Here is a 24,418-nt window from a genome sequence, read left to right on the forward strand (position 1 = left end):
AAGAGACTGAGCTAGGGCCTTCTTTCTCCCAGCTGGTGCTTGATCAGCTATCTGAGCTTTCAAAAGAGTTTGAGCATTACTTCCCAACCACAAAAGACCCCCGAACTGGGAAGGCATGGATCCGCGACCCATCTGTGAATAAGCCAGGTGCATCGACTTTGTCCGTGCTAGAAGAGGATCAGCTGCTTGAGACCGCAAATGACGGTGGCCTTAAAAGTATGTTTGAGACAACTTCAAATCTCCATACATTCTGGATTAAAGTCAAGGCGGAATATCCTGAGATTGCCACAAAAGCACTGAAAAGCCTGCTTCCATTTCCAACATCCTATCTTTCTGAAGCAGGGTTTTCTGCAGTGACAGCAACCAAAATTAGATTACGGAGTAGACTGGACATAAGCAACACACGTCGGTGTCACTGTCTCCCATCACCCCAGATGGGACCATCTAGTTGAAGGAGAACAAGCTCAGGGCTCCCACTGATTCTGCATTAGGGTGAGTTGTATAATTATTTCTTTATATATTGCAACGTAATAATAATAATAGAAATAGAGTGCACAATAAATGTAATGCGCTTGAATCATCCTGAAACCATCCACCCCCCGCCTCCGGCCCTGGTCCGTGGAAAAACTGTCTTCCATGAAACCGGTCCCTGGTGCTAAAAAGGTTGGGGACCACTGCTTTAGGGTAATATTTTGCTTCATAGATCTGACCAGTCTGGAGATCAGAGTAGTGGGGAATCCTAAATTTTTAGTAACATCCCTGACAATTTAAAGAGGTGTTTCTATGGAAAACTATGTCTTCCCAGCTAGAATGCATAGCAAGCAGGGTTATAGGGATTCTTCTCTGCTCCAAAACTACCAGACTCTGTGGCAAATCTTTCAAATGGCTTAAGCTAATGATTTCTCCTTTAGATATTTTGCCTATATTAATTTGAGTTTTTATTTCAGTTTATGTGAACTTTCATTTTTTAAAAGGCTTAAGTAACTTGTTTTTTTCTTAACATCTTTATTGGAGTATAATTGCTTTACAATGGTGTGTTAGTTTCTGCTTTATAACATGCTTTACAGTGGTGTGTTAGTTTCTGCTTTATAACAAAGTGAATCAGCTGTACATAAACATATATCTTCATATCTCCTCCCTCTTGTGTCTCCCTCTCACCCTCCCTATCCCACCCCTCTACGTGGTCACAAACCACCGAGCTGATCTCCCTGTGCTATGCGGCTGCTTCCCACTAGCTATCTGTTTTACATTTGGTAGTGTATATATCTCAATGTTACTCTCACTTCGGCCCAGCTTACCCTTCCCCCTCCCTGTGTCCTCAAGTCCATTCTCTACGTTTGTGCCTTTTATTTCTGTCCTGCCCCTAGGTTCATCAGAACCATCTTTTTTTAGATTCCATATATATGTGTTAGCATACGGTATTTGTTTTTCTCTTTCTGACTTACTTCACTCTGTATGACACACTCTAGTTCTATCCACCTCACTACAAATAACTCAATTTCGTTTCTTTTTATGGCTGAGTAATATTCCATTGTGTATATGTGCCACATCTTCTTTATCCATTCTTCTGTCGATGGACATGTAGGTTACTTCCATGTCCTGGCTATTGTAAATAGTGCTGCAATGAACATTGTGGTACGTGACTCTTTTTGAATTATGGTTTTCTCAGGGTATATGCCCAGTAGTGGGGTTGCTGGGTCATATGGTAGTTCTATTTTTAGTTTTTTAAGGAACCTCCATACTGTTCTCCATAGTGGCTGTATCAATTTACATTCCCACCAACAGTGCAAGAGGGTTCCCTTTTCTCCACACCCTCTCCAGCATTTATTGTTTGTAGATTTTTTGATGATGGCCATTCTGACTGCTGTGAGGTGATACCTCATTGTAGTTTTGATTTGCATTTCTCTAATAATTAGTGATGTTGAGCATCCTTTCACGTGTTTGTTGGCAATCTGTAGATCTTCTTTGGAGAAATGTCTATTTAGGTCTTCTGCCCATTTTTGGATTGGGTTGTTTGTTTTTTTGATATTGAGCTGCATGAGCTGCTTGTAAATTTTGGAGATTAATCCAAAGGCTTAAGTAACTTTCTTACTTGCTATTTGAATATCAGAAATTTCATATATACTTTGAAAAGAAGCCTATATGTGTTCTTGGCTGCCTATTTGATAAAATATCTTGGTTAGGGAATGTGTTGGCAATGTGTGAATGAATGATCCTGATTTGGGTGTCATTTGGACTAAGCTTGAAAAGAAGTCACACTCTGAATTATTTTTTTTCTGGTGGGAGATCAATACTGTCTAGACATGGTCTCATTACAACTTTGCAATGACTAAGGCAGACTCGGTCAACAGTGGGGTTGAGATTCCTGTAATCCGGGCTACTGGTCAGACATTTGTGTTACCCATTATTACAGAGAACTCCAGATTCACTGGTGTCAACACTGTATTTCAGCATCATTCCACTCAACTGTTATCTTGAGGACAGGATATGCCAACTCATGACATTTTTAAAGATTCTGGATCCTGGAAGTCCTGGGAGCTGCTCTGTAGGATTTCCTAGCAGCTTGGTGATGGTTGCATAGGGCATGGAAGAGGCCTTGGAGTCTTTCAATTCCTTACAATCTCTAAAACACAAAAAGAGAGGGAAAAATTCAACTAACATCTAAAGGCCTCCACCCACGCCTGAAAGCCAGCTGTCTACCCTGTCATATGGTGTCCCCATTAATTTCTGCAGATATTTTCTTCATGTATAGAAATATCACCAGTTTTGTTTTTTTTTAATATTCAGTAGTCTTCTCATTTATAAGAAATTTTCATCTATTTGAATTTGTTTTTAAATTGAGAAAGTTTATGATTCTTCACCTGGATCAGAACTTAAAAATCTTGTCTTCTCCCTGTTAGATATTCAGACTCCTGGCTGTGCTGCTCTGCATGGAATCTTAAATCTTTCATCTGTGGTTATTTGTTGGCATTTTGTGAGATAGTGAAGCAATGTCTGAGCCACTAGTGGCCAGAGGTGGCCCAACCTGACCAGATTTCCAGTAGTGGAATAAATGTCTGTTATTTATCCAGCCTCTTTACTTTTCAACTGTGGGAAAGATGAGGATAGACATTGAGAAATAATGCTGATTATACAAAGGATTGCTCATGATAAAAGATCTCTTTCTGGGAATTTAAGTGTTCCAGTAAATTAGCATTATTGATCATTCTCTTTCCTCGTAGTCTACATCTTAGAATCCTAAAACTATTATTCTCCCTTGTCTGGTGTAATTACCAGAACAAGGAATAATCTAATTAAAAGACAACAAGGATGTGTTCTAATTGTTCTAATACATTATGTTAATACACAATGCATGCACTTACTTTTCAACAGGAATTTATTTAATAGATTGACAGCTTGTCCTTTACTGCCACAATCTTAACTTTCATTTATTCTAAACAAGACAACTTAAAAAAAAGGAGAGTTAAGCATCCAAAAATCTATTGGGTCATTAAGAAAGTCTAAGGTTCCATCCATATGGTAGGCATGGATGAATAAATGGGTTTCAGGTTCTCTAGATAAAATAGTGACCCAAGACATAGGAGGGTAAAGTAAAGATCAGTAACATCTAAAGTCAAAATCAGTAACACACTGTTGCAATGAAGGTAGTGGACTTTTCATTTGTTCTTTTATTGTCAAGGATAGTGCTGCATGATAAGACAATCCTAACTTATGGAATTGTGTTTTCGTAGTTTTAGGCATTTTACACAAATCTGTTAGACACAATATTGTATATTGCATGTATGAGATGATGCCCTCAGTAAAGTCATGTCATAATATGGGCAGAAATTCAGGCTGTCACTTCTGATAGGCCATATGTTTTCTACAAAAAAACGCCAGTCTCCCTGATTATTTTTGCATAATTGAGATATAGTTTGTTGCATAACTGTATGAGAAAGTCTTCAAGGCAGTGTAGAAAAAGATGTCAAGAATGATATGGCAGGGGCTTCCCTGGTGGCGCAGTGGTTGAGAGTCTGCCTGCCAATGCAGGGGACACGGGTTCGAGCCCTGGTCTGGGAGGATCCCACATGCCGCGGAGCAACTGGGCCCGTGAGCCACAACTACTGAGCCTGCGCATCTGGAGCCTGTGCTCCGCAACAAGAGAGGCCACGATAGTGAGAGGCCCGCGCACCGCAATGAAGAGTGGCCCCCACTTGCCGCGTCTAGGGGAAGCCCTTGAGCAGAAACGAAGACCCAACACAGCCAAAAAATTAATAATAATAAATAAATAAATAAATAAATAAATAAAATTAAAAAAAAAAAAGAGTGATATGGCGGAAATAAAGATCTGTGTAGAGCTTGGAGGGAAGCATATAAGTCAATTCTAAATCAGTATGGCCAATCTACATAGTTCAGAAAAGCAGATTCCCAGGTTGGTTTGTGTTGTTCTCCCTTGACATAACAACCTTTGAAATTTAACTAACAAGCCTACAGGTAGGAAGGAATCTCAGTACTTATCCAGATTGGAAAGTATTTCCAGAAAGGATACTTTCTCACAAGTTAGGAACTTTGTGGGAATAATTTTTCGCCTCTGATTAAACCATTAAATGGTTTAATCCATTTAAATTGTCAAGTTCATCAAAAAGTATGGAGCTGGAACATATGCAGATTCTAGTTTATACTCATAAAGTTAACTTATTGTAGAATAGCAGCCATAGAGACAAAACAGAAAACAACAGATACACCATAAAAGAAATGGGAATTAAAAGAAAATTGTCTTTAATGGCAAGGGAATGCAAACAGTTTTCTTCCCATTTTGAAGTACATTGGCCTAAACGCCATGATTTTTGGCTCCTTACTCCCTGTCTTTTAATATTCTAGTTCACGTCTTCATTTTCAGTGGGAAACGTTTATATGTTCTTTTTCTGTTTTAAAAAAGTTTGACATTTCTTTCAAGGCCATCGGGCTCTGAGGATTTCTTTCCTCAAGGAAGACTGAGCTGGAGAGCTCCTAATAACTCAGGTGTAGAGCCTGTACCACCAGGTCTAAATTAGATCAAGTACCCAAGTGGGTCTCACCTTCCTTATCTCCAAGGCAAGGACAATGTCTGACTTTGAAAGGAAGCATGAATGTGGCACTCAATTCTTTTCTCTTCTTTATTTCTTTCTTTTTAACTTTGAAAAAAAATTTTATTCTGAAAAACTATTCAGTATTTTATTCTGAATAATATAAAATTTGCCATTTTAACCATTTTTAGGTGTATAATTCAGTAGTGGTAAATATGACATTTCTTTTTAATAATTGGACTGAAAAGGGAATAAGGCTGTGATTAGATTAGCACTTAGGTTACCGGGTAGAGATGTTTTATTCTGCTTTTTATTTGTTTCTACCCTTTCTGAAATTATTTTTCAGCAAAAGTATGATACCTACCTATGTGAAACCAGAAAAGAATTCCATCTCAATTCTAGAAAAGACTCTAGATGCTCATAGCAGGTGGGGAGGGGTATGTGGCTGGGCAAAGGGTCAGCATAATAAATGAGGTTGGGGCAGTAGAACAGTGCCTGTCTCTGAAGGTCCCCTGGGTATTTCTGGAGCTCAGAATGTGACCACTCTGTGCATAAATATGATATTTTTTTCTGATCTACTGGTATTAGAAATTTTTCATTTAGTAAGTGATGCAAAATATACGTTAAGTGATGGTAAGGTTTTGACAAAAACTGACCAAAATTGGGGAATTCAAAGCTACAGGAAAGCTGAAACACTGACTTAATGTGCTGCCATCTAGCCATGATCTCATTCCATGCTGCTTCATTCATTGATCACAGAGACACTGAAATCATCCCCCAGGCAGGATGGAGCATGTTTACAGTGGAGGGTAGTAGGCAGGGGCTTGGCTGAGTCTTCTATTTTTACTGGCCATTAACACTTCCTACTTGCATGTAAACTAAATTTTGATAATTATTAAAATAAAGATAATGTTAATAATACATTAAAAAGCTACTTTTTAAAAGGGTAGAATAGTAGAAGCCTCTGCTTTGAATATTATGTTCACCAGTTTCATCTTTCAGCTCCCCGTGGTACATAGAATTAAGTCTAAACTCCTTAGTAGGGGATGAGGACCCCCAGTGTCCCTCCCTTACCTGTCTTTCCACTTCATCTCCCTTTGCTCCTTCACATGTCTTGTACTTCATCCAGGCATTAGTTTGTGTCATTTCCCAAATGTGCCATCTTTACTTCTCTCAGGGCTTTTGCATGTGTTTCTCCCTCTTGGAAACTCCTTTTACTACCCAACCTTCAGAATCTAGCTCACACGTCTCCTCTGAGAAGCTTCTGCTGATTCTCCCAAGCATTGCTGCTCACTGTTTCTGTGTCAGCACCATGACCAGTACATACCTGCATTTTTGCACTTAATCGCATATAATTATAATGATTTTTTACATGTCTTTTCGTCCTGCCAGTATCAGAGTTCCTTGTAGCCAGTGACATTTCAACTCAATAGGATCCAGCTTATTGTATATATACATTTTTAGCTCTCCCTACATGTTTTATTTTTGAGTTTCTGCTGAGATTCAGGAACTTAAGGCTTTCAAGTACTGAATGAAAATAGCAGTCAACCCAGAATCAACCCGGAATCCTATAACCAGTGAGAACACCCTTCAGGAATGAAGGGGAAGTCAAGATATTCTCAGATGAAGGAAAACTAACAGATTTTGTCACCAGCAGACCTACTCTAAAAGAATGGCTAACAGAAAGGAAACGATAAAAAATAAATTAAAAAAAAAGAAGCCCTGGAACACCAGGAAAAAACACAGCAAGCAAAAATATTGGTAAATATAGTAGGCTTACTTTTTCCTCTTGAGATTTCTAAATTATGTTTGAAGACTAAAGCAAAAATTACAACACTCTTTGATATGGTTGGAAGTGTTGGAAATATTTAAGATAACTGTATTATAAATGGACATTGGTAAAAGGACATAAAGGGAGGTAAGGTTTCTATACTTTGCTCAAACTGTAAGACAATACCAATAGGTTGTGATAAGTTATGAATATATAATGCAGTACCTAGAGCAGCCGCTAAATAAGTTTTACAAGGAGATGAACACAAAAAACTTCAGATAAATCGAAGTAGAATTCCAAAAAATATTCAAAGAGCCTACCAGAAGGCAGAAAAAAGAAAACAAAAGTACAAACCAGGGAGAATAAACAGAAAACAAACAAAAATAAAGTGGTAGTTTCAGTCCTAAGATACCGATAATTACATTAAAGCTAAATGGTTTAAATATACCATGTAAAGAGTGAAAGAATTGTTTAAAAAACATGACCTAACTAGACACTGTCTATAAGAAACTCACTTCGAATATAATAGTAGAGGCAGACTGAAGGTAAAATGATGGAAAGAGATGTATCATACAAGCATTCATTAAAAGAAGGCAGAAGTAGCTGGTTCTTTGAAAAAGTTAAAAAGATTGACAAACATCTAGGAAGACTGATAAAGAAAAAAAGACTAAAGACACAAATTAACAATATCAAGAATGAAACAGGGGATAGTACTATAGATCCTGCAGATATCAAAAGGATAATAAATGAATGCTATGAAAAACTTTATACACATAAATTTGACAACTTAGAAAAAAAGATCCACTTTCCTTGAAAAACAAACTGCCACAATTCACCAAATTTGAAAGAGATAATTTGAATAGCCCTATTATAACTATTGAGGAAATTGAACTCATAACTTTAAAATTCCCCAGAAGGAAATTTCCAGGCCCAGATGATTTTACTGGAGAATTCTACCCAATATTTAATGAGGAATAAGCACCAGTTTTATACAGACTCTTCCAGGAAATAGAAGAGAACACTTCCACTGCCCAATTCATTTTTATGAAACTAGTATTACCCAGATACCAAAGCCAGACACAAACAATACAAAAAAGAAAACTATGGTATACCAATAACTTCATCAATATAGACACAAAAATCCTTAACAAAATATTAGCAAGTAGAATTCAGGGGAAAAAAAAAGAATTATACACTGTAACCAAATGGGGTCTATTCCAGGAATTCAAGACTGGATCAAAATTAAAAAGTCAATCAATGTAATGCACCATAATAACAGACTAAAGAGGAAAAAAAAATCACATGATTTTATCAATTGATGCAGAAAAAGTATTTGACAAAATTCAACACTGATATATGATAAAAACTGTCAGAAAACTAAGAATAAGGGGAACTTCGTCAACTTGATGAAGAGCCTCTTTTTTATTACCCTCATCTGACATTTATACCAAATGATGAAAAACAATGCTTCCCCCCTAAGTGTGGGAAGTAAGGTAAGGATGTCTATTCTTGCTACTCCTATTCAACATAGTGCAGGAAGCTCTAGTCAATGCAATAAGGCAATAAAAAGAAATAAAAGGCATACAGATAGAAAGGAAGAAACAAAACTGTCACTATTGCTAATGACATGATTTTCTACTTAGAATATCCTTAAGTGATCTAAAAAAAAAAAAAAAAGAAAAGAAAAGAAACCCCCTAAAAGTAAGTGAGTTCCACAAGGTTGTAGGATACAGACAATTTTTAAAAATCAATTGTATTTCTGCATACTAGCAATGAACATGTAGACACTGTATTTAAAAATGCAATTTACAGTAGCTCAAAATTATGAAATACTTAGGTATAAATACAATAAATCATTCACAGAACTTGTATGCTCACTGTGACATAATGCTGATGACTGAAATCAAAGAAAATCTAAACAAATGGAGAGACATACCATGTTCATGATTTGGAAGTCTCAGCATAGTAAAGATACCAATTCTTCCCAAATTGATATACATATTTAATGCAGCTCTTACCAAAATCCCAGTATGACTTTTTATATGGACAAGATTATTCTAAAATTTATATGAAGACAAAGGAACTAGAATAGCTAAAATAATATTGAAAAGAAGAATAAAGTGGGAGGAATCAGTCTACCTGATTTTAAGGCTTATTTTACAGTAACTATGTGGCTGTTCATGAAGTGATAGACATGTATGTCAATGGATCAGAATAGAGAAGCCAAAAAATAGACTCAGTGAATATTCCCAACTGATTTTTGACAAATGTACAAATCCCTCAATGGGAAAAAAAAAAAAGAGAGACTTTTCAAAAATGATCCTGGAGCAATCAGCAAAAAATGAACCTAAAATTAAGTCTTATACCTTATGTAAAAGTTACCTCAAAATGTATAATGGACTTAAATGTAAAACATGAAACTATAAAACTTTTAGAAGAAAACATAAGAGAAAATCTTTGGGATCCAGGGCTAGGCAAAAAGTTCTTAGACTTGACATTGAAACACAATTCATAAAAGGAAAAAAAATCACATATTAGACATCATCAGAATTAAAACTTTTGCTCTTTAAAAGACCCTGATAAGAGGATGAAAAGACGGATACAGACTGGGAGAAAGTATTTACAAACCATATATCTGACAATGGACTAGTATCTAGAATATATATAGACCTCTCAAACAATGGTAAAAAAACCCCCAAGCAATCCAATTAGAAAATGGACAAAAGTCATGAAGAGGTATTTCACCAAAGAGGTTTTATAGATGGCAAGTAAGTGCATCAAAATATGTTCAATATTATTAGCCGTCAGGGAAATGTAAATTAAAACCACAGAGATATGTCACCATATACCTATTGGACTGGCTTAAAAAAAAAATAGTGATAACACCAAATGCTAATGAGGATGCAGAGAAACTGGATTACTCATATATTGCTGGTGGGAATGTGAAATGGTACCAGTACTCTGCAAAATAGTTTGGCAGTTTCTTATAAAACTAAACATTCACTTACTGTACTCCTGGGCATTTATCCTGAGGGAATGAAAATTTATGTTCTCATAAAACCTGTGCATGAATGTTCATAGTAGATTTATTTGTAGTAGCCAAGAACTGGAAGCAACACAGACGACCTGTACTGGGTGAATGGTTAAAGAAACAGTAGTATATCCAAACCACAGAGCACTACTCAGCAATGAGCTATTGATAACGTGGAACTAACTACCTGACTGAACCTTCAGAGATTTAGGCTATGGGAGAAAAAAGGCAATTCCCAAAGATTACATACTGTATGATTCCATTTATATAGCATTCTTTTTTTTCTTCCTTTTTTTTAAAATTTATTTTTGGCTGTGTTGGATCTTCACTGCTGCACGTGGAGTTTCTCTAGTTGTGGTGAGCGGGGGCTACTCTTCGTTGCGGTGCCCGGGCTTCTCATTGTGGTGGCTTCTCTTGTTGCAGAGCACGGGCTCTAGGGTGCATGGGTTTCAGTAGTTGTGGCACGTGGGCTCAGTAGTTGTGGCTCATGGGCTCCAGAGCGCAGGCTCAGTAGTTGTGGCACAGGGGCTTCATTGCTCCGCGGCATGTGGGATCTTCCCGGACCAGTCCTCAAACCCATGTCCGCTGCATTGGCAGGCAGATTCTTAACCACTGCACCACCAGGAAAGCCCTATATAGCATTCTTAAAGTGACATAATTATATAAATGAAGAACAGATTTGTGGTTGTCAAGGGTTAAGTCAGTGTGAGGTGGGAGGGCGATGGGTGTGGCTATAGAAGGGCAGTAGGCGGATCTCTATGGTGATGAAAACATTCTGTATCTTGAGTGTATCAAAGTTAGTATTCTGCTTGTGCTATTGTACTGTAGACTTGCAAGATGTTACCGTTGGGAGAAATTGGGTAAAGGGTACATGGAATCTCTCTGTATTTTTTTCTAACAACATTATCTCAAAATAAGAAGTTTAATTAAAAAGGGGTACACGTGAACAAAAAGAATTGGGAAGATAACAGTGTAATTGTAGAAGCTGCCTTAAAAGGCCAGAGACTGATTTAGAAGGAAAAAAATGTGAAATCTAAGGAATTAGTGGCATTATAAATTTACAAAAGTGAGAGTGAAGGAATACGAAAAGAATGTTGAAAAAACAGTAAATAATATTAGATCCCCAGAGTCGTTGCCTAACCTTCATAGCCTGGGAGCTGTCCCTCTCACCGTTCCTCCACTCCCCAGAAGGAAGGCTGGAGGGGGGTGAAGCACAGGATCTGTGACTGGGGTCACTGGGCATAGCTGAGGACAGAGCTATGGTGATGAAAACAGGGGGATTAAGTGAAAGTCTGCATAACGGGGCTTCCACTCTTTCCCACACTTAAATCCCAGAACAATGGCAGCTAGGCACGAGATTGAAAGACACTTTTCTGGGGACTTTGACCAGCCCAAGAAAAGAGACCTAGAAATACCAACCAGGAAGCCAGTCACTCTAGGCCTGTGTTGTCCACTATGGTAGCCACTAGCAACATGTGGCTACTGAGCATTGAAACATAGCTTGTCTGACTTGAGATGAACTGTAAATGTAAAACATATTAAGATTTTTGAATATTGTACTTCATATAAAACATGTAAAGTATCTTGTTAATTTTTATTACATGTTGAAATAATATTTTTATATACTAGGTTAAATAAAATATGTTATTAAAATAATGTTTTAGGAGAGTAAGAGACTGAATTTCTCCCAGGTTGAAAGCAGAAAAGTAACTTTTATGGAGCTTTGGTGGTTTTATAAGTAAAACGAAAGCAACAGGATATCAACATGAAGGAAGCAATCAGCCAGGAAACAGAACAAAGAAAAGCTTAGCCATATATGTGTATACATATCTATGATATATGTGATGTGTCACTCTCTAGCTAATTCCTATTGAAGTCAAGGGGTTTTTTTTTGTTTTGTTTTGCTTTCTTTTTTAAGTATAATTGGCTGACTGCCAGAAATAGGCAGACCATCTGGATGTCCATATGGATTGTTCTCTTCTCCTGAATTTATCTTGAACTCTGGGTGAGATTAACACAGATTTTGGGAAACAGCAGAGGTCTTTCTTGTATCAGTATGTGTCCAATATGCAATATGTATGATTCGTTGAGTGAGTCATTCTGTCTGGATTGGAATCCCAGATCTTCAGTTTAGTAACTGTGATTTAGGTCTGGTAACTGTCTTTGCCTCTGTTTCCGCGTCTGTAAAACAGGAATAAAAATAATAGTATTCTTTAAGTCATTGTGACTGCATGATTTACTGTGTGAAAAAGGCTTAGCCCCTGACACATAGTAAGCATTGTGTTAATGTTAGCTATCATTATTATTACTGTGGGCTAGTAGCTCTAGTATTGTCTCTAATCCTTAGGACAGCCTGTAAAGTAAGTAGTGTTATCTGAGAATCCAAGGCTTAGAGAAGAAGCTGCTCTCCTGGGCCACAAGTCACTTCAAAACCTGAGCTTTTTCCATTATCCTATCTTGCCTCATAAATTTTAGTACCTCATTGCTGATAGAAGCCTTTTATATCATCTTAGGCGGTTACTGAACTTGTCTGCAGAATGGATCGTTAAAGGCTGGGCTCTGGGGTTGGAGAGGCTTGTGTTCGAATCCTGATCCCACCCCTCAAAGCAGCTGGGTGGTCTTGGACAAGCTACTCAACTCCATGAAAGTTTCTCAGGTTGTAATAAAGATTACATTAGATAATGTATGGGAAGCTCTTGGCACACTATGTGCTGTGTGATTATTAATTTTTCATGATTATGATTTTTATTATAAATATGATCTAAGTCTCAGAGCTAGTTAGTCGTGGAGGTATAACTGAAACTCTGGTAGGTCTTTTATTCAGTGCTCTCTCTTCTCTACTTTGCTATCTAATTGGTTAGTTTTCATTCATCCTTTTAGAATCTACATTTATAAAGTCAGAGCTGTTAGTGAAGATTTTATAAGAACACTTTCCAAGAGTTTTTTTGAACTGCCAAGTCCAGAGATTTAGGATGTAGCTTGGTGCTGAAGTAATTGGCTCTCTTAGTCTTGCATTATAAGAAGTTCCCTTTCAGAGTATAAGGTTGAGAACCATGAAAGGAACTCTCACGTTTTGGTAATTGCTTTAAGGAATAGCTTACCTTTTAAAAACATGCATTATTCAGCTGCAACTCCTTCCTTCCCTCACCTTGCCGTTTTGAGAATCTCCTCATCATACATCTTCACAATCTTGTTTTCTGAGTTTTACCTTTTAACTATTTCCTCAAGTACCATCCCATAATAATATTTTCTTTTCTGTTTATCAACTAGTTGGGGAAGTGATGTACTTGTTAGAATTTAAGAGTTTCTGAGGAATATAGAAATGATTCAGTCTTAGGAGAATACAGAAATGATTTAATCTTAGGTGAATATAGAATGCTTTAATTTTCTACCTGTCAAAGAACTGAAGCATCGTGAAACTGGTCTTAGCTACTTGAAGCAAGCTGTACACTATTTACTGCAGTTATATCACGTCAACAGACAGTTCGTGATCAGAGATTAATTCAGAAAGTCTCATTAATATGTTGGACTAACAACAGGGATGAGATGTTTTAATACCTCCTTGAATGCAACATTTGTTGTTTTCTTGTGTGAATGGGATGGATTTAGCTATGAAAAAGACCGAACTCCACAGTGCTCTGATATTGATAAAGTGGGTGTCTTCTAAACTTCTTTTAAATTTATTCGTCCTCTTCCTAGAGTTAACCAGATAGATTATAGTTTAATTTTCCCAATGGGGAGTTTTAAAGCAAAAGGACTAACACTTTTTTTCCCCAACATAAGTGAGAGAACATCAGGAAATAGAATTGCAAATATATTTCCATTTTGTCATAAAGAACCTTAACATTTTTCCCTGTTACTTAGACATCAGTTTAAACTATGACATTTCTCTTGTTTTGACTAGCACTAGAGTAAGAGAGAGTAATGTTCTATATTACAAGGACCTCATTGCCTGAAATAAGTCTCTAAGGATACCTTAAAATTCTCTTACCCCTCTCTTCTTGTGGTCACCATGGCTCTTCTGTTTGGTTATTGAGCTGCTTCACAATGACAATCATGCTAAACTTTTCACCTACTGTTTTGAGCTCTCCCTTTCAAACTGGAGATTAGAGAGAAATAAGTTTCACTTCCTCCCATCCCCCATAATGGAACCCAAGCTGAGCCAGGAAAGCTTTGTATTCGTCATTGATCCATTCATCAATGCAAAGTTATTATAAGTGCTTTCCATTCAGCATCTGTGGAAGGTGCTGTGAAAACTGCAAAAGGCACTTTGGACCTCAAGAAACTCCCTTATGTTCCTCTTCTACTTTCCCTTCCTCCCCATCTTTTACCAACTTCCCAAAGAATTTGAGGCTGTTTACTAAATCAAAGGTAGTGTGCAAGTACTAAAACAACCATAAGACAGAAATGTGACCATCTTTACTAGTGTAAGTTGGTAGGTCCATGGAATGAGAGAACTAAATTTGGTTGTAGGTTTCCTGATCCCTAAGGCTGAAAGGGAATTACTAGCTTATGTAGCCTTCTTTGTCTGACCAGAGAAAGCACTACAGTTTTTCCATGCTGGTAGACTCTCTTTGGGATCAAAACTGAAGGTGGAATTTACTGGTTTACAAAGCGAATGTTGACTTTAGTGCAGTTTTCAAACAGGAATAAGTATCAGGAGGAAAGATTGAGGGCATGGATTCATATCTGTCTTGCTTACTGTTATGCCCCAGGGCTCAGCACAGTGCCTGGTGCATAGTAGGTATTGGATACATAGTTGTTCAATTAAAATGGTCCATTCAGAGCTTCCCTGGTGGCGCAGTGGTTGAGAGTCTGCCTGCCAATGCAGGGGACACGGGTTCGAGCCCTGGTCTGGGAGGATCCCGCATGCCGCGGAGCAACTAGGCCCGTGAGCCACAACTACTGAGCCTGCACGTCTGGAGCCTGTGCTCCCAACAAGAGAGGCCGCGATAGTGAGAGGCCCGTGCACCGCGATGAAGAGTGGCCCCCGCTTGCCGCAACTAGAGAAAGCCCTCGCACAGAAACGAAGACCCAACACACCCAAAAATAAATAAATAAATAAATAAATTTATTTAAAAAAAGTCATTATAAAATGGTCCATTCAATGGACAATTTGCACTGACTTTCAATAACAATGAAGACACTATATACTCTGCCTTTGAATGTTGTATTCTCTCTCCCCAGAAGGCCATCCTCTAGCCCTTCTTTACCTCCTTCTCATCCTTCAGGTCTCATGTTAAATCCAACTTCTTTTGTTTTAGTATCTCAAAAGGATCTGCTACTGAATGTCCTTTGCTGCAGTTCCATTTATAAGGAGTTATCACATATTTCATTTGTTCATTTGAAAATCCAATGTTTTTTGCAGTGCAGAGCAGCCACGTTATTATAAGTACTTACTCAGACAAATTAAATGATTCTGTGTAGTAGTTCTGAAAAGTCTAATTTCCATGTGCAGAATCATGTTTATCATCACCCAAATTCAAAGGCACAACATAGCACATTTACATTGGTAACTTATTCATAACATTCCCTTTCTACCTTGTTTGTTTGTTTTATTGTTAGAAACCAACCCAAATCCCATCTGTAGGATGACACACATAAAAGGATGAAATTTAAATATCAGGGCTGTGATGGGGCGAAGCAATTGAGGCATACACGGCCTTGAATTGGTGCCCTTTGCCTCCAGGCTGCATTACGTAAAGATAGGGGGATTGCCAGATTTTCCTTTAAGGGTTTGACTAACTGCTTCTTCAAGGCCTTAAGGTTTCTCAAGGAAGTGTACAGATAAGGCATTTTTAAACACAGTATTGGCCCAGGAGGAAGTCTTTTGGGGCTTTTACTTCATGATTACTGAGCTTTCCTGCAAGCTTTTTTCCTCCACAGATTCTCCCTCCAGGAAGAGACGGAACATTCTTTACAATTCTAGCCTCCTTAAAGAATGACCTCCTTGCCTCAACGAGTGTCTTTTGGTATTACTGGCAAAAATGAATTATCTTAAAGCTAACTTTTATTTTAAAGCAAAAATTCTCTTTTGGAGGGGGAAGAATCTAATCTCAAGCCCTAGAACATATAAGGTTAACGGCAAACTTGCTTCAAGGAGAGAAACGGAAAAAGCAAAATTGCTAAGTCGGCTGAAGAACTAATCAAGCATATTGTTCCCTTGATTCTGTAAAATTACAACGAACCTTTTAGAAAGGTTGAAAAGATGTCCGTGGTGTGCTCTCAGTTTACTTTGTCTGTAAATGCATGTTCCCTCTTCCCCATGGTTCCAGAGGCACTGGTGTGTGCTGAAGGGGTTCTCCTGGCTGAGGGCTGAGTGTCTTTCCAGATGACAGATGGTTCCCTCTGCCGGCTGAACTTAAATTCAGTCCTCCGAGCTGAGCCAACCTGGGAGGAATCGCTATCCTTCTCACTGATTATGAAAACAGTTTTGAGATTCATCCTTAAAGAAACCAACCATCTGTGACCAGTTTAAGTGCACACCGGAACTGATGATGAGCTAACTTACTTCCTCCTTCCCTCCCTTCCTCCCTCTCTCCCTCCCTTCTTTCCTCCCTCCCTTTTTTCTTACTTCCTTTATTTTGAGAAAAATTTAAAGATACAGACAAGCACAAAAAGTAATATAATAAGCATCTGTATTTCTACTATCTAAAAAGGAGCATCTGTTTATGTCTAGTCAAATTTACTTCTGGTTTGTGTGTTTGTTTCTTTTTAAAGAAATTATTGATGAAACTAAATTCTCTTTTAACTACCATATCCTGTTTTCCTTCCACCCTTCACTCTCTCAGCTGCCTGTACCTCCTGCTGAAAATTCCCTACCATAAATTTAGGATGTAATATTTAACTAGTCTATTGTTTATATTTTTATGTACACACATATATATACCAACAACCAATATATACTGTTTTGTTTAAATATTTTATGTTTAAATCTTTCCTTCTTGTTGCTTTTTTAATGTAACAGTATTTATGACATTTATCTGTATTGATGCCTATAAAATCAGTTGATTTTAACAGCTGCATAATATTCCATCCTATAAATATAGCACATTTTATTTGCCTATTCCCTTTCCAATGCAACTTTTAGGTCATTTCCAAGTTTTGCTATACAAAAACAAAAAAACACTGCAATAATCTTTTTAGTATATGTCTCCTTGTGTCCATGTTGCTTGAACCCAGTATACCCTGCAATAAGAATCAGTAAGCTGTAGGATATATGTAGTATTACTTTTGATAAATATAACAAAATTGCTCACTAGGATGATACCAATTCATGATTCAGCCAGAAGTAAACTAGAGTATTATGCTATTTTTTTCCACCTCTTGGACAACACTGAATTTTGTCTGTCTTCTTCATGTTTACTATTCTAGTAAAAGAAAAATGGAATTCCATTATTTTAATATGCGTTTTCCTCTAGTGAGTCTGAGCTTTTTTTTTTTTTACGTTCTTTGTCCATTGAGATGTCTTCTTTGAACCACCATTTTTTTCTATATGTTTGTTCATCTTTGTTCTTGATTTTTGGAGTTCCTTATACATTCTGGTTACTTATTCTCTGTTACATACGTTGCCACTATCTTTGTCTGGTCTGGCATTTGAGAAGATTACTGCTTCTGATGCTCAGTAAGTTAAATTGTTATTTATGGTTTCTAATTTAATTCTATGTATTATCAAGGAATTAGGTGTTATCTTTCTCCCTTCAGTCCATTGCCAATCCTTTCGGATCCTCTTTCAAAATATGCAGCAGATTACTGCCCACTTCTCCCTGTCCCCTGTGCTATCTGATGTTTTATCCTCATTTAAAAAAATTACACTCTCGGGGCTTCCCTGGTGGCGCAGTGGTTAAGGATCCGCCTGCTAATGCTGGGGACGTGGGTTCAAGCCCTGGTCTGGGAAGTTCCCACATGCTGTGGAACAACTAAGCCCGTGCACCACAGCTACTGAGCCTGCGCTCTAGAGCCTGCAAGCCACAACTACAGAACCCATGCGCCACATCTACTGAAGCCCGGGTGCCCTAGAGCCCGTGCTCCATAATAAGAGAAGCCACCATAATGAGAAGCCCATGCATTGCAACGAAGAGTAGCCCCTGCTCTCCACAGCTAAAGAAAGCCAGCGTGTAGCAATGAAGACCCAACACAGTGAAAAATAAATAAATAAAATAAATAAATTTTTTAAAAAATTACTCTCTCAATAGATATACCCTTCATATATTATTATGCCCATTTGACAGAAGTGAAAAGTGAGGCTCAGTGAAGTTAAGCAGCTGTATAAGACACAGAGATGGTAAATGTATTACTAGAATTCAAACTCAGGTCAGTAGGACCAAAAACCCTTGTTCCTTCCACTGTCAGTTTCCCTCAGATTCTCATGGACACCAAGGTTTCAAAGGAAAGGAAGTAGATTGACCCATAAAATACCTTTCAGACAGATGCTTTGGTATAGACTGCCACAAAACCAGAAAAGTACTCTTCCTACCAACTTCTGGGTTGGCCTCATCTTTAGGCAAAATGGAAAACCCCTGTGCCAGGACTGGCTTGCTCTGAGGAAGGGCAAATAATAATGCAGCCAGAACGGCCCAGGACTAGAAATGGGAAGATAGAATGTCAAAGCACCATTCTGCTCCTTACTTTATGTGATCTTGTAGGAGTCATTTAAGCCACTCTTGAATCGTGATCTCTCTTGTGCAGAGTAATGACAATACTTAGAAGTTGCACATGTGCCTTTATTCTACCCTTTTAACAGTACCAATGCTGTCATGCTAGCTCAGTTTTCACGGTGAATGTCCCTAATGAAGTTGTACTATAAGCCATCTAGATCACTGTGGAAATGATCATCTGAATTTCTGTTTATGGTGTAGGTATCCCAGGACTGCCTGCTTGCCGAGACCCTCTGTAAAACTCCATGCACCCTGCTGTTGAGCGCTCTGAGGAGGTAACAGTATTCAGAGAGGTAGAGTTTACTTAATTTAAAAATTTTTCGTAAAGTTAGGTATAACTGACCTACTATGGGTATCCTCATAATATTAGTAAGATTTCTATGTACATATAAAATAGAACTCTTAAAATGGTAAAATTTTGGGGCTCAATTTTCTTGGAGAATTTACCCTCTCCTGATTTCTATTTGTAGCTGTCATTTAAAACTTGGGGTATAAATATTATGTCAGTTAAATAAAGGAGTGATAACTTCACTTTCTGGAGAAAGCATTACCTTCCCTTTCCTGAAATGTAGCTTTACTGTTACCTGATTGACATGCTATTATATTATTCTCCCTTCCACCAGACAGTTACACATATTTAATAATTTTTATGTATAAAAAGTAAGGTTAAGCAGTTGCAAAGACAAGTTGTTATGCTTTGCATGGTTTTGAGAATGATCGTGGAGATGAAATGACATTAGTAGTAGCAGGAGGACACACTGATATGAAACGTATCTCCTGAAATAGCAAAGGATTGTTCTTGGTCAGAGGAAATCCTAGTGGCATTCGCTGGGACAGTGAAGAATAAATCTTATAAAAAGCCCTGAGGATAGGGCAAAATAATTACTCTTCTTTGTATGTCTTTGGATGGTTTCACTGGATAAGTTTAATATACATTAAAAAAAATAGCAATAAAGGAAGGGAATGTGCTAATGTGACAAAACTTCCCCAGTTTTGATGATGTCAGTGGACAGTGTTCATTTAATCCCTCCCTAGAACTCATCTGTGTATACCCCTCTCCTTTTCTCTCACCCCTTCTCATCTTTACTCCCCTCATAGTATCTCCCATTCCGAGGTCTCAACAAAGAAGTTAGCATGTGTAATAAATATAAATATTGAATAGCCCCATGTGTCAGAACACAAAGATTTTGTATGCTTTCAGTCAAGACCCAGTCTCCTGTTTCCACTTTACATTGTCTGCTTACTTACTCTTGGCCCTGTTTTCTATTCTCGTTCCACAGTTGCTTGAAACTCATGGATTTATGCAAAAGACTGTCCCTCAAATTTGTAGGACTGTGACACATTGCTATATTTTCTAGAAATACTCACCAAATGCAGATTATGGAGGGATGAGTCAGGCATCTTCACTTCTTAATGTGCCTGATTTCTTTCTGGTGAATCACCTTCCCGTCTAGAGTGTTTTTCTGGAAGATGCAGAAGGTTTAAGGACAGTAAATGAAATGAGCTGAAATGGAACCCTGGTGTTACGTGTTTCTTTATTATGAGCTTTGCATGGCATTGTTTGATCCTTGTGTTATGGTTCTGTTTAGTGTTTTTGAGCCCTGAAGCAAGGCTCTTTTTAACATGAAAGCTGTCAATATGAAATATATATATCTGAAAGAGGGGCTTTCTAATATTAATAATTAGCGGAAGGAGGAATTATAGGCTATAACTTTGAGTTTTAGGATCTCCACTTATTTCTCTTTGCTTAGAAACACTTCTCTTTTCTCTCCTCATAGTAAAAGGCATGTGCTTATTGATTCCAAAGTCCCACACTTTGCTGTTTCTTTTCTTTAAAAAGACTGACTCAGATTTCTGCTATTTGCTGTGTGATCTCAGTCAATGCACTTAACCTCTCTGATCTGTGGTGTCTTCCTCCATAATATGAGGCTAATTATAGGAACTACCTCATAGAATGGTTGTAAAAGATTAAATGACAATTTTTATAAAATGATTAACAGGATACCTGGTGTACAGAAACTCTCAAAAAATGGTAAGAACTATTATCAGCAGGAAATGTGCACTTACGAATTCTGTATTGGTGTTTAAGGATATCATTTTCAATATTTTGTTTCTCTTAGGATATTACCTATTGCAGTTTTCAATGAGGCAAGATATAGAGATATCTGAGACCAAAAAACTAAGGTCAAATAAATAACATGGCAAAGTACCATGTAGATAATCTTTGGTAGTCATAATCCTGTACAAGCCTCATTGCTTTGAGATTACATGCTGCCAGTGTAAGAGCCAGATCTGATTGATGTTTTATATTTTATCATTTAACTTTATGCTGTACTTTCATTCCAAGTCTCCTCATGTATTTGGCAGGATGATCAAGGAAGCTCTGAGTGTGACTTATGTTTCTAGTTAAAACCAAAACCCAATATCACTAGGTGAGGTAGTGAATGGAGGTTGAGTATTTTGAGGAGAGAAACTGCTAAATGCAAAGGAATATTTCCTATATGTTTTTACTTGTTTCCATTTCTAGTATGGCTAAGTGAACTCCACTGAACCTGGCATTTTCACAGATAGCAACTATAAAGTATGGGGGGAAAATTACCTGAAAGCTTTGGAGAGTGAAGATAAGCAGGTAGATTCTGAAAGGGAATTGAGATTCAACACTTGGAAGCAGGGGCCAGTGCAGAGTGAGTTCCCCATTTTACAGCTTTTCGACTGAGGACATGTTGAGGTTAATTAATGTCACTTGGGGTGACTAATTCCAGTAGAAAAAACACGTTCTTTTTGGTTTGAAGACCCAAAGAACAGGGTTCAGGGCAACCACAGCCACTGGAAAATGAAGCTAGAATTCTGGAAAGGAGAGAGGAAGACAGGGGAGGCTCCCAATTCAGCGAATAAATACTACCCAAAGTTTTGACTGGCCCCTGAACCACGAACACGTGGAGCAGATATAAAGTAGCACAGCTAAAGATGAAAGAACTGAATTGAGATTTGAGCTGCCACCCAAGAGATAGTTTTCAATTTGTGTATAACTGAATTAATTGCCTGCTAAAACAAATAAATCAGTGTTCTTCAAAGAAGTCTAACAGATTTTAGTCTTTACTCCATAATATTCGCATTCATACATTCCCATGATACAACCCCGAATTACAGAGCATATGAAGAACCAAGAAAATGTGACCCCTTCTGAAGAGAAAAGGCAAGACTAATTCCAAGATGACCCAAAGGGGGGAATTAGCAAAGATTTTAAAGCAGCTATTATAACCATGCTCAATGAGGACAGAAAGATACACTCATAATGAGTAAAAACATAGTAAATAGAAACTACAGAAAAGAACCAAATGGCAATTCCAGAACTGAAAAATACAATATTTGAAATAAGAATTCACTGAGCTTACATCCATTGGAAGTAACAGAAGAAGGTGTCAGTGAACCTAAAGATAGAGCAGTAGAAATTTTCTTTCTGAAGAACGGAAAGAAAAAAGATTTAAAAAACTGAACAGAAAAAAATGAAAAGAGCCTCAGGGACCTGTGTGACATAAGTAAAAATGTCTAACATACAAGTAATTGGAGTCTCAGAAGGAGAGAAGAAAGAGAATGGGACAGAAAAATATTTGAAGAAATAACGGCCAACATTTTTTAAATTTGATGAAACACATACATTTACAAATCAAGAAAGTCAGTGAACCTTAAACAGGATAAATTTGAAGAAAACTATGCCTGTGCACATCGTATTCAAACCGCTGGACACCAACAATAAGGAGAAAATTTTGATAATAGCCAGAGAAAAATGGCATGTTACCTTCCAGGAAACAGTGCTTTAAATTAGCACTACCTTCTCATCAGAAACTACAGAGTCTAGAAAAACTAAAATGATATTTTTGAAGAGAGGAAAAAAACCCCTGTTAACCCAGAAATCTATATATAGTGAAAATATCCTTTGAGAAGGAAGGCTAATTAAAGACATTTTCAGATAAAAGTAAACTAAGAGAATTCATTGCCAGCAGACCTACATCACAAGAAATGCTAAAGGAAGTTATTCAGGCTGAAGTGAGATAACACCAGATGGAATCTTAAATCTTCAGGAAGGAATGAAGAATGTCAGAGATTGTAAATATAAAAGAGTATTTTTTTCATCTCAGTGTCTTTAAAATACACAGAACTTTTTAAAGCCAAATCATATCACTGCCTTGTGGTGCTTATAATGTGCTGTGTGTAGATGTCATACATAAGACAATTATAGCATAAATAATGAGGGGGGTGCATAGTAAATGGACTTATACAGTTGCATGGTTTTCGATTTTATATGAGGTGGTATGAAATGAACTCTTAAGTAAACTGTGAAAGGTCAAGAATGTATACTTTACTGCTTAGAACTATCACTAAAAATCCAATAGATAAATTAAAGTAGAATCCTAAACATCTTTCAAATAATCCCAAAAGAATGCAGGAAAGAACGAACAGAGAACAAGAAACAGAGGGGGCTAACAGAAACCAAACAATGAAATTGTAGCTCTAAATGCAACCATATCATGCTAATCATATTTAATTATATTAAATGTTAATGGACTAAATACTTTAATTAAAAATCAGAGTTTATCAGGATGGATTAAAAAAACTATTTTCTGTTAAAAGATAAACTTTAAATATAAAGATACAGTTAAGTTTAAAGTAAATTGGTGGAAAAAGATACACCATGGAAATAGCATAAGAAGTCTAGAGTGCCTATATTAATATCAGAGAAATTAAACTTTAAGACAAAAGGTATTACCAGAGTTAGTGTTTGATAATAATAGATAGGTTATTACATTAAGATAAGAATTATAAATTAGTGTATATACCTGATAAAATTCCAATGAGATTACTTTAAGTATTTTTGAGTCTAGAATTTTTTGAGGACTATCTCAATTTTGCGTCGAGACACAGGTGACTCATCACTTCAGGCTAACAACCGTTTCATAAAATTGTGGAATCAAAGCTCAACACAAGTGAAAAAAAGCATAGTTGGAGAGTGTGGATATCTGTATGTCAAATATATGTGAGGGTGCCTAGCCTGGAATCACGTGACACAAATCCTAGTTATTACTAGCTTCTTTATTAGCTAGCTAAGAAATAGTACCTCATTTGTGATGGTTTATAACCAATTTAAAATAAGATTAATAAAATATACATAGAAAATCAGAAAAGAAATCCACCAGTCACTGTTGCTAACAGGGTTGTGAATATATACTAAGCACATAAATTCACTCTTGGGTTTTCTGGCAGGCAGAGCAAAGAGGGAAACACAGGAAGTTGCATATTCTTATGATCAGATATGTTAAAACATGTCAGAAACTTCTCATGTGATCTTGAAGATCCCTTCCTGTATTTGAGATTTCATAAAAATGGGGTAATAATATCTACCTTTCAGAATCTTGGTAGGAATGATTGAGACCACACTGGTACATAAATGTTAGTTTACTGTTGTCTTTATATAACTCCAATAAAGGTTCATGGTAGAAATCTAAGGAGTCTGACTGTAGTTAACTTAGTTAAAACTCCAGAGTCTGAACTTCTGTGGGTCATATAGTTACTATTTATTTAAGTGCCCCTATGTTGTCAGTAACCGTGAAGCATTTTTACAGTCTTCCCCATACAAAGTACATGTCACTGTCTGTGTTTCATAAGTTAGGCAGCTGAGCCCCAGAGAAGTGATGTCACTTGACCAAGGCCACGTATAAAGGTTTTAGTCAAAACTTGAACCCCTAAGAGTTTGATAGTGTCTGGCCTTACATTTAGGTCTTTAATCCATTTTGAGTTTATTTTTGTGTATGGTGTTAAGGAGTGTTCTAATTTCATACTTTTACATGTACCTGTCCAGTTTTCCCAGCACCACTTATTGAAGAGGCTGTCTTTTCTCCACTGTATATTCTTGCCT

At 37.2% G+C, this 24,418-nt stretch overlaps 1 protein-coding gene across 10 annotated transcripts in view; it reads left to right on the forward strand.

The window, feature by feature from the left end:
* Nucleotides 1-24,418, forward strand: part of FHIT (fragile histidine triad diadenosine triphosphatase) — a 1,501,152-nt gene that overhangs the window by 401,154 nt on the left and 1,075,580 nt on the right. For 7 of the 10 annotated variants that reach the window (XM_068557818.1, XM_068557819.1, XM_068557826.1 and 4 more), the window contains one exon: nt 18,706-18,797. The exons of 2 other annotated variants lie outside the window; for them this stretch is intronic. In XM_068557818.1, coding sequence (XP_068413919.1) covers nt 18,750-18,797 — 48 coding nt within the window. In that variant the 5' untranslated portion in view covers nt 18,706-18,749. The remainder of the gene's footprint in view (nt 1-18,705; nt 18,798-24,418) is intronic. One more of the 10 variants, XM_068557827.1, reaches the window with a different exon arrangement.

This window comes from Eschrichtius robustus, chromosome 12 (genome assembly GCF_028021215.1).
Source record: "Eschrichtius robustus isolate mEscRob2 chromosome 12, mEscRob2.pri, whole genome shotgun sequence".
In the NCBI taxonomy this organism is placed as follows: Eukaryota; Metazoa; Chordata; class Mammalia; order Artiodactyla; family Eschrichtiidae; genus Eschrichtius; species Eschrichtius robustus.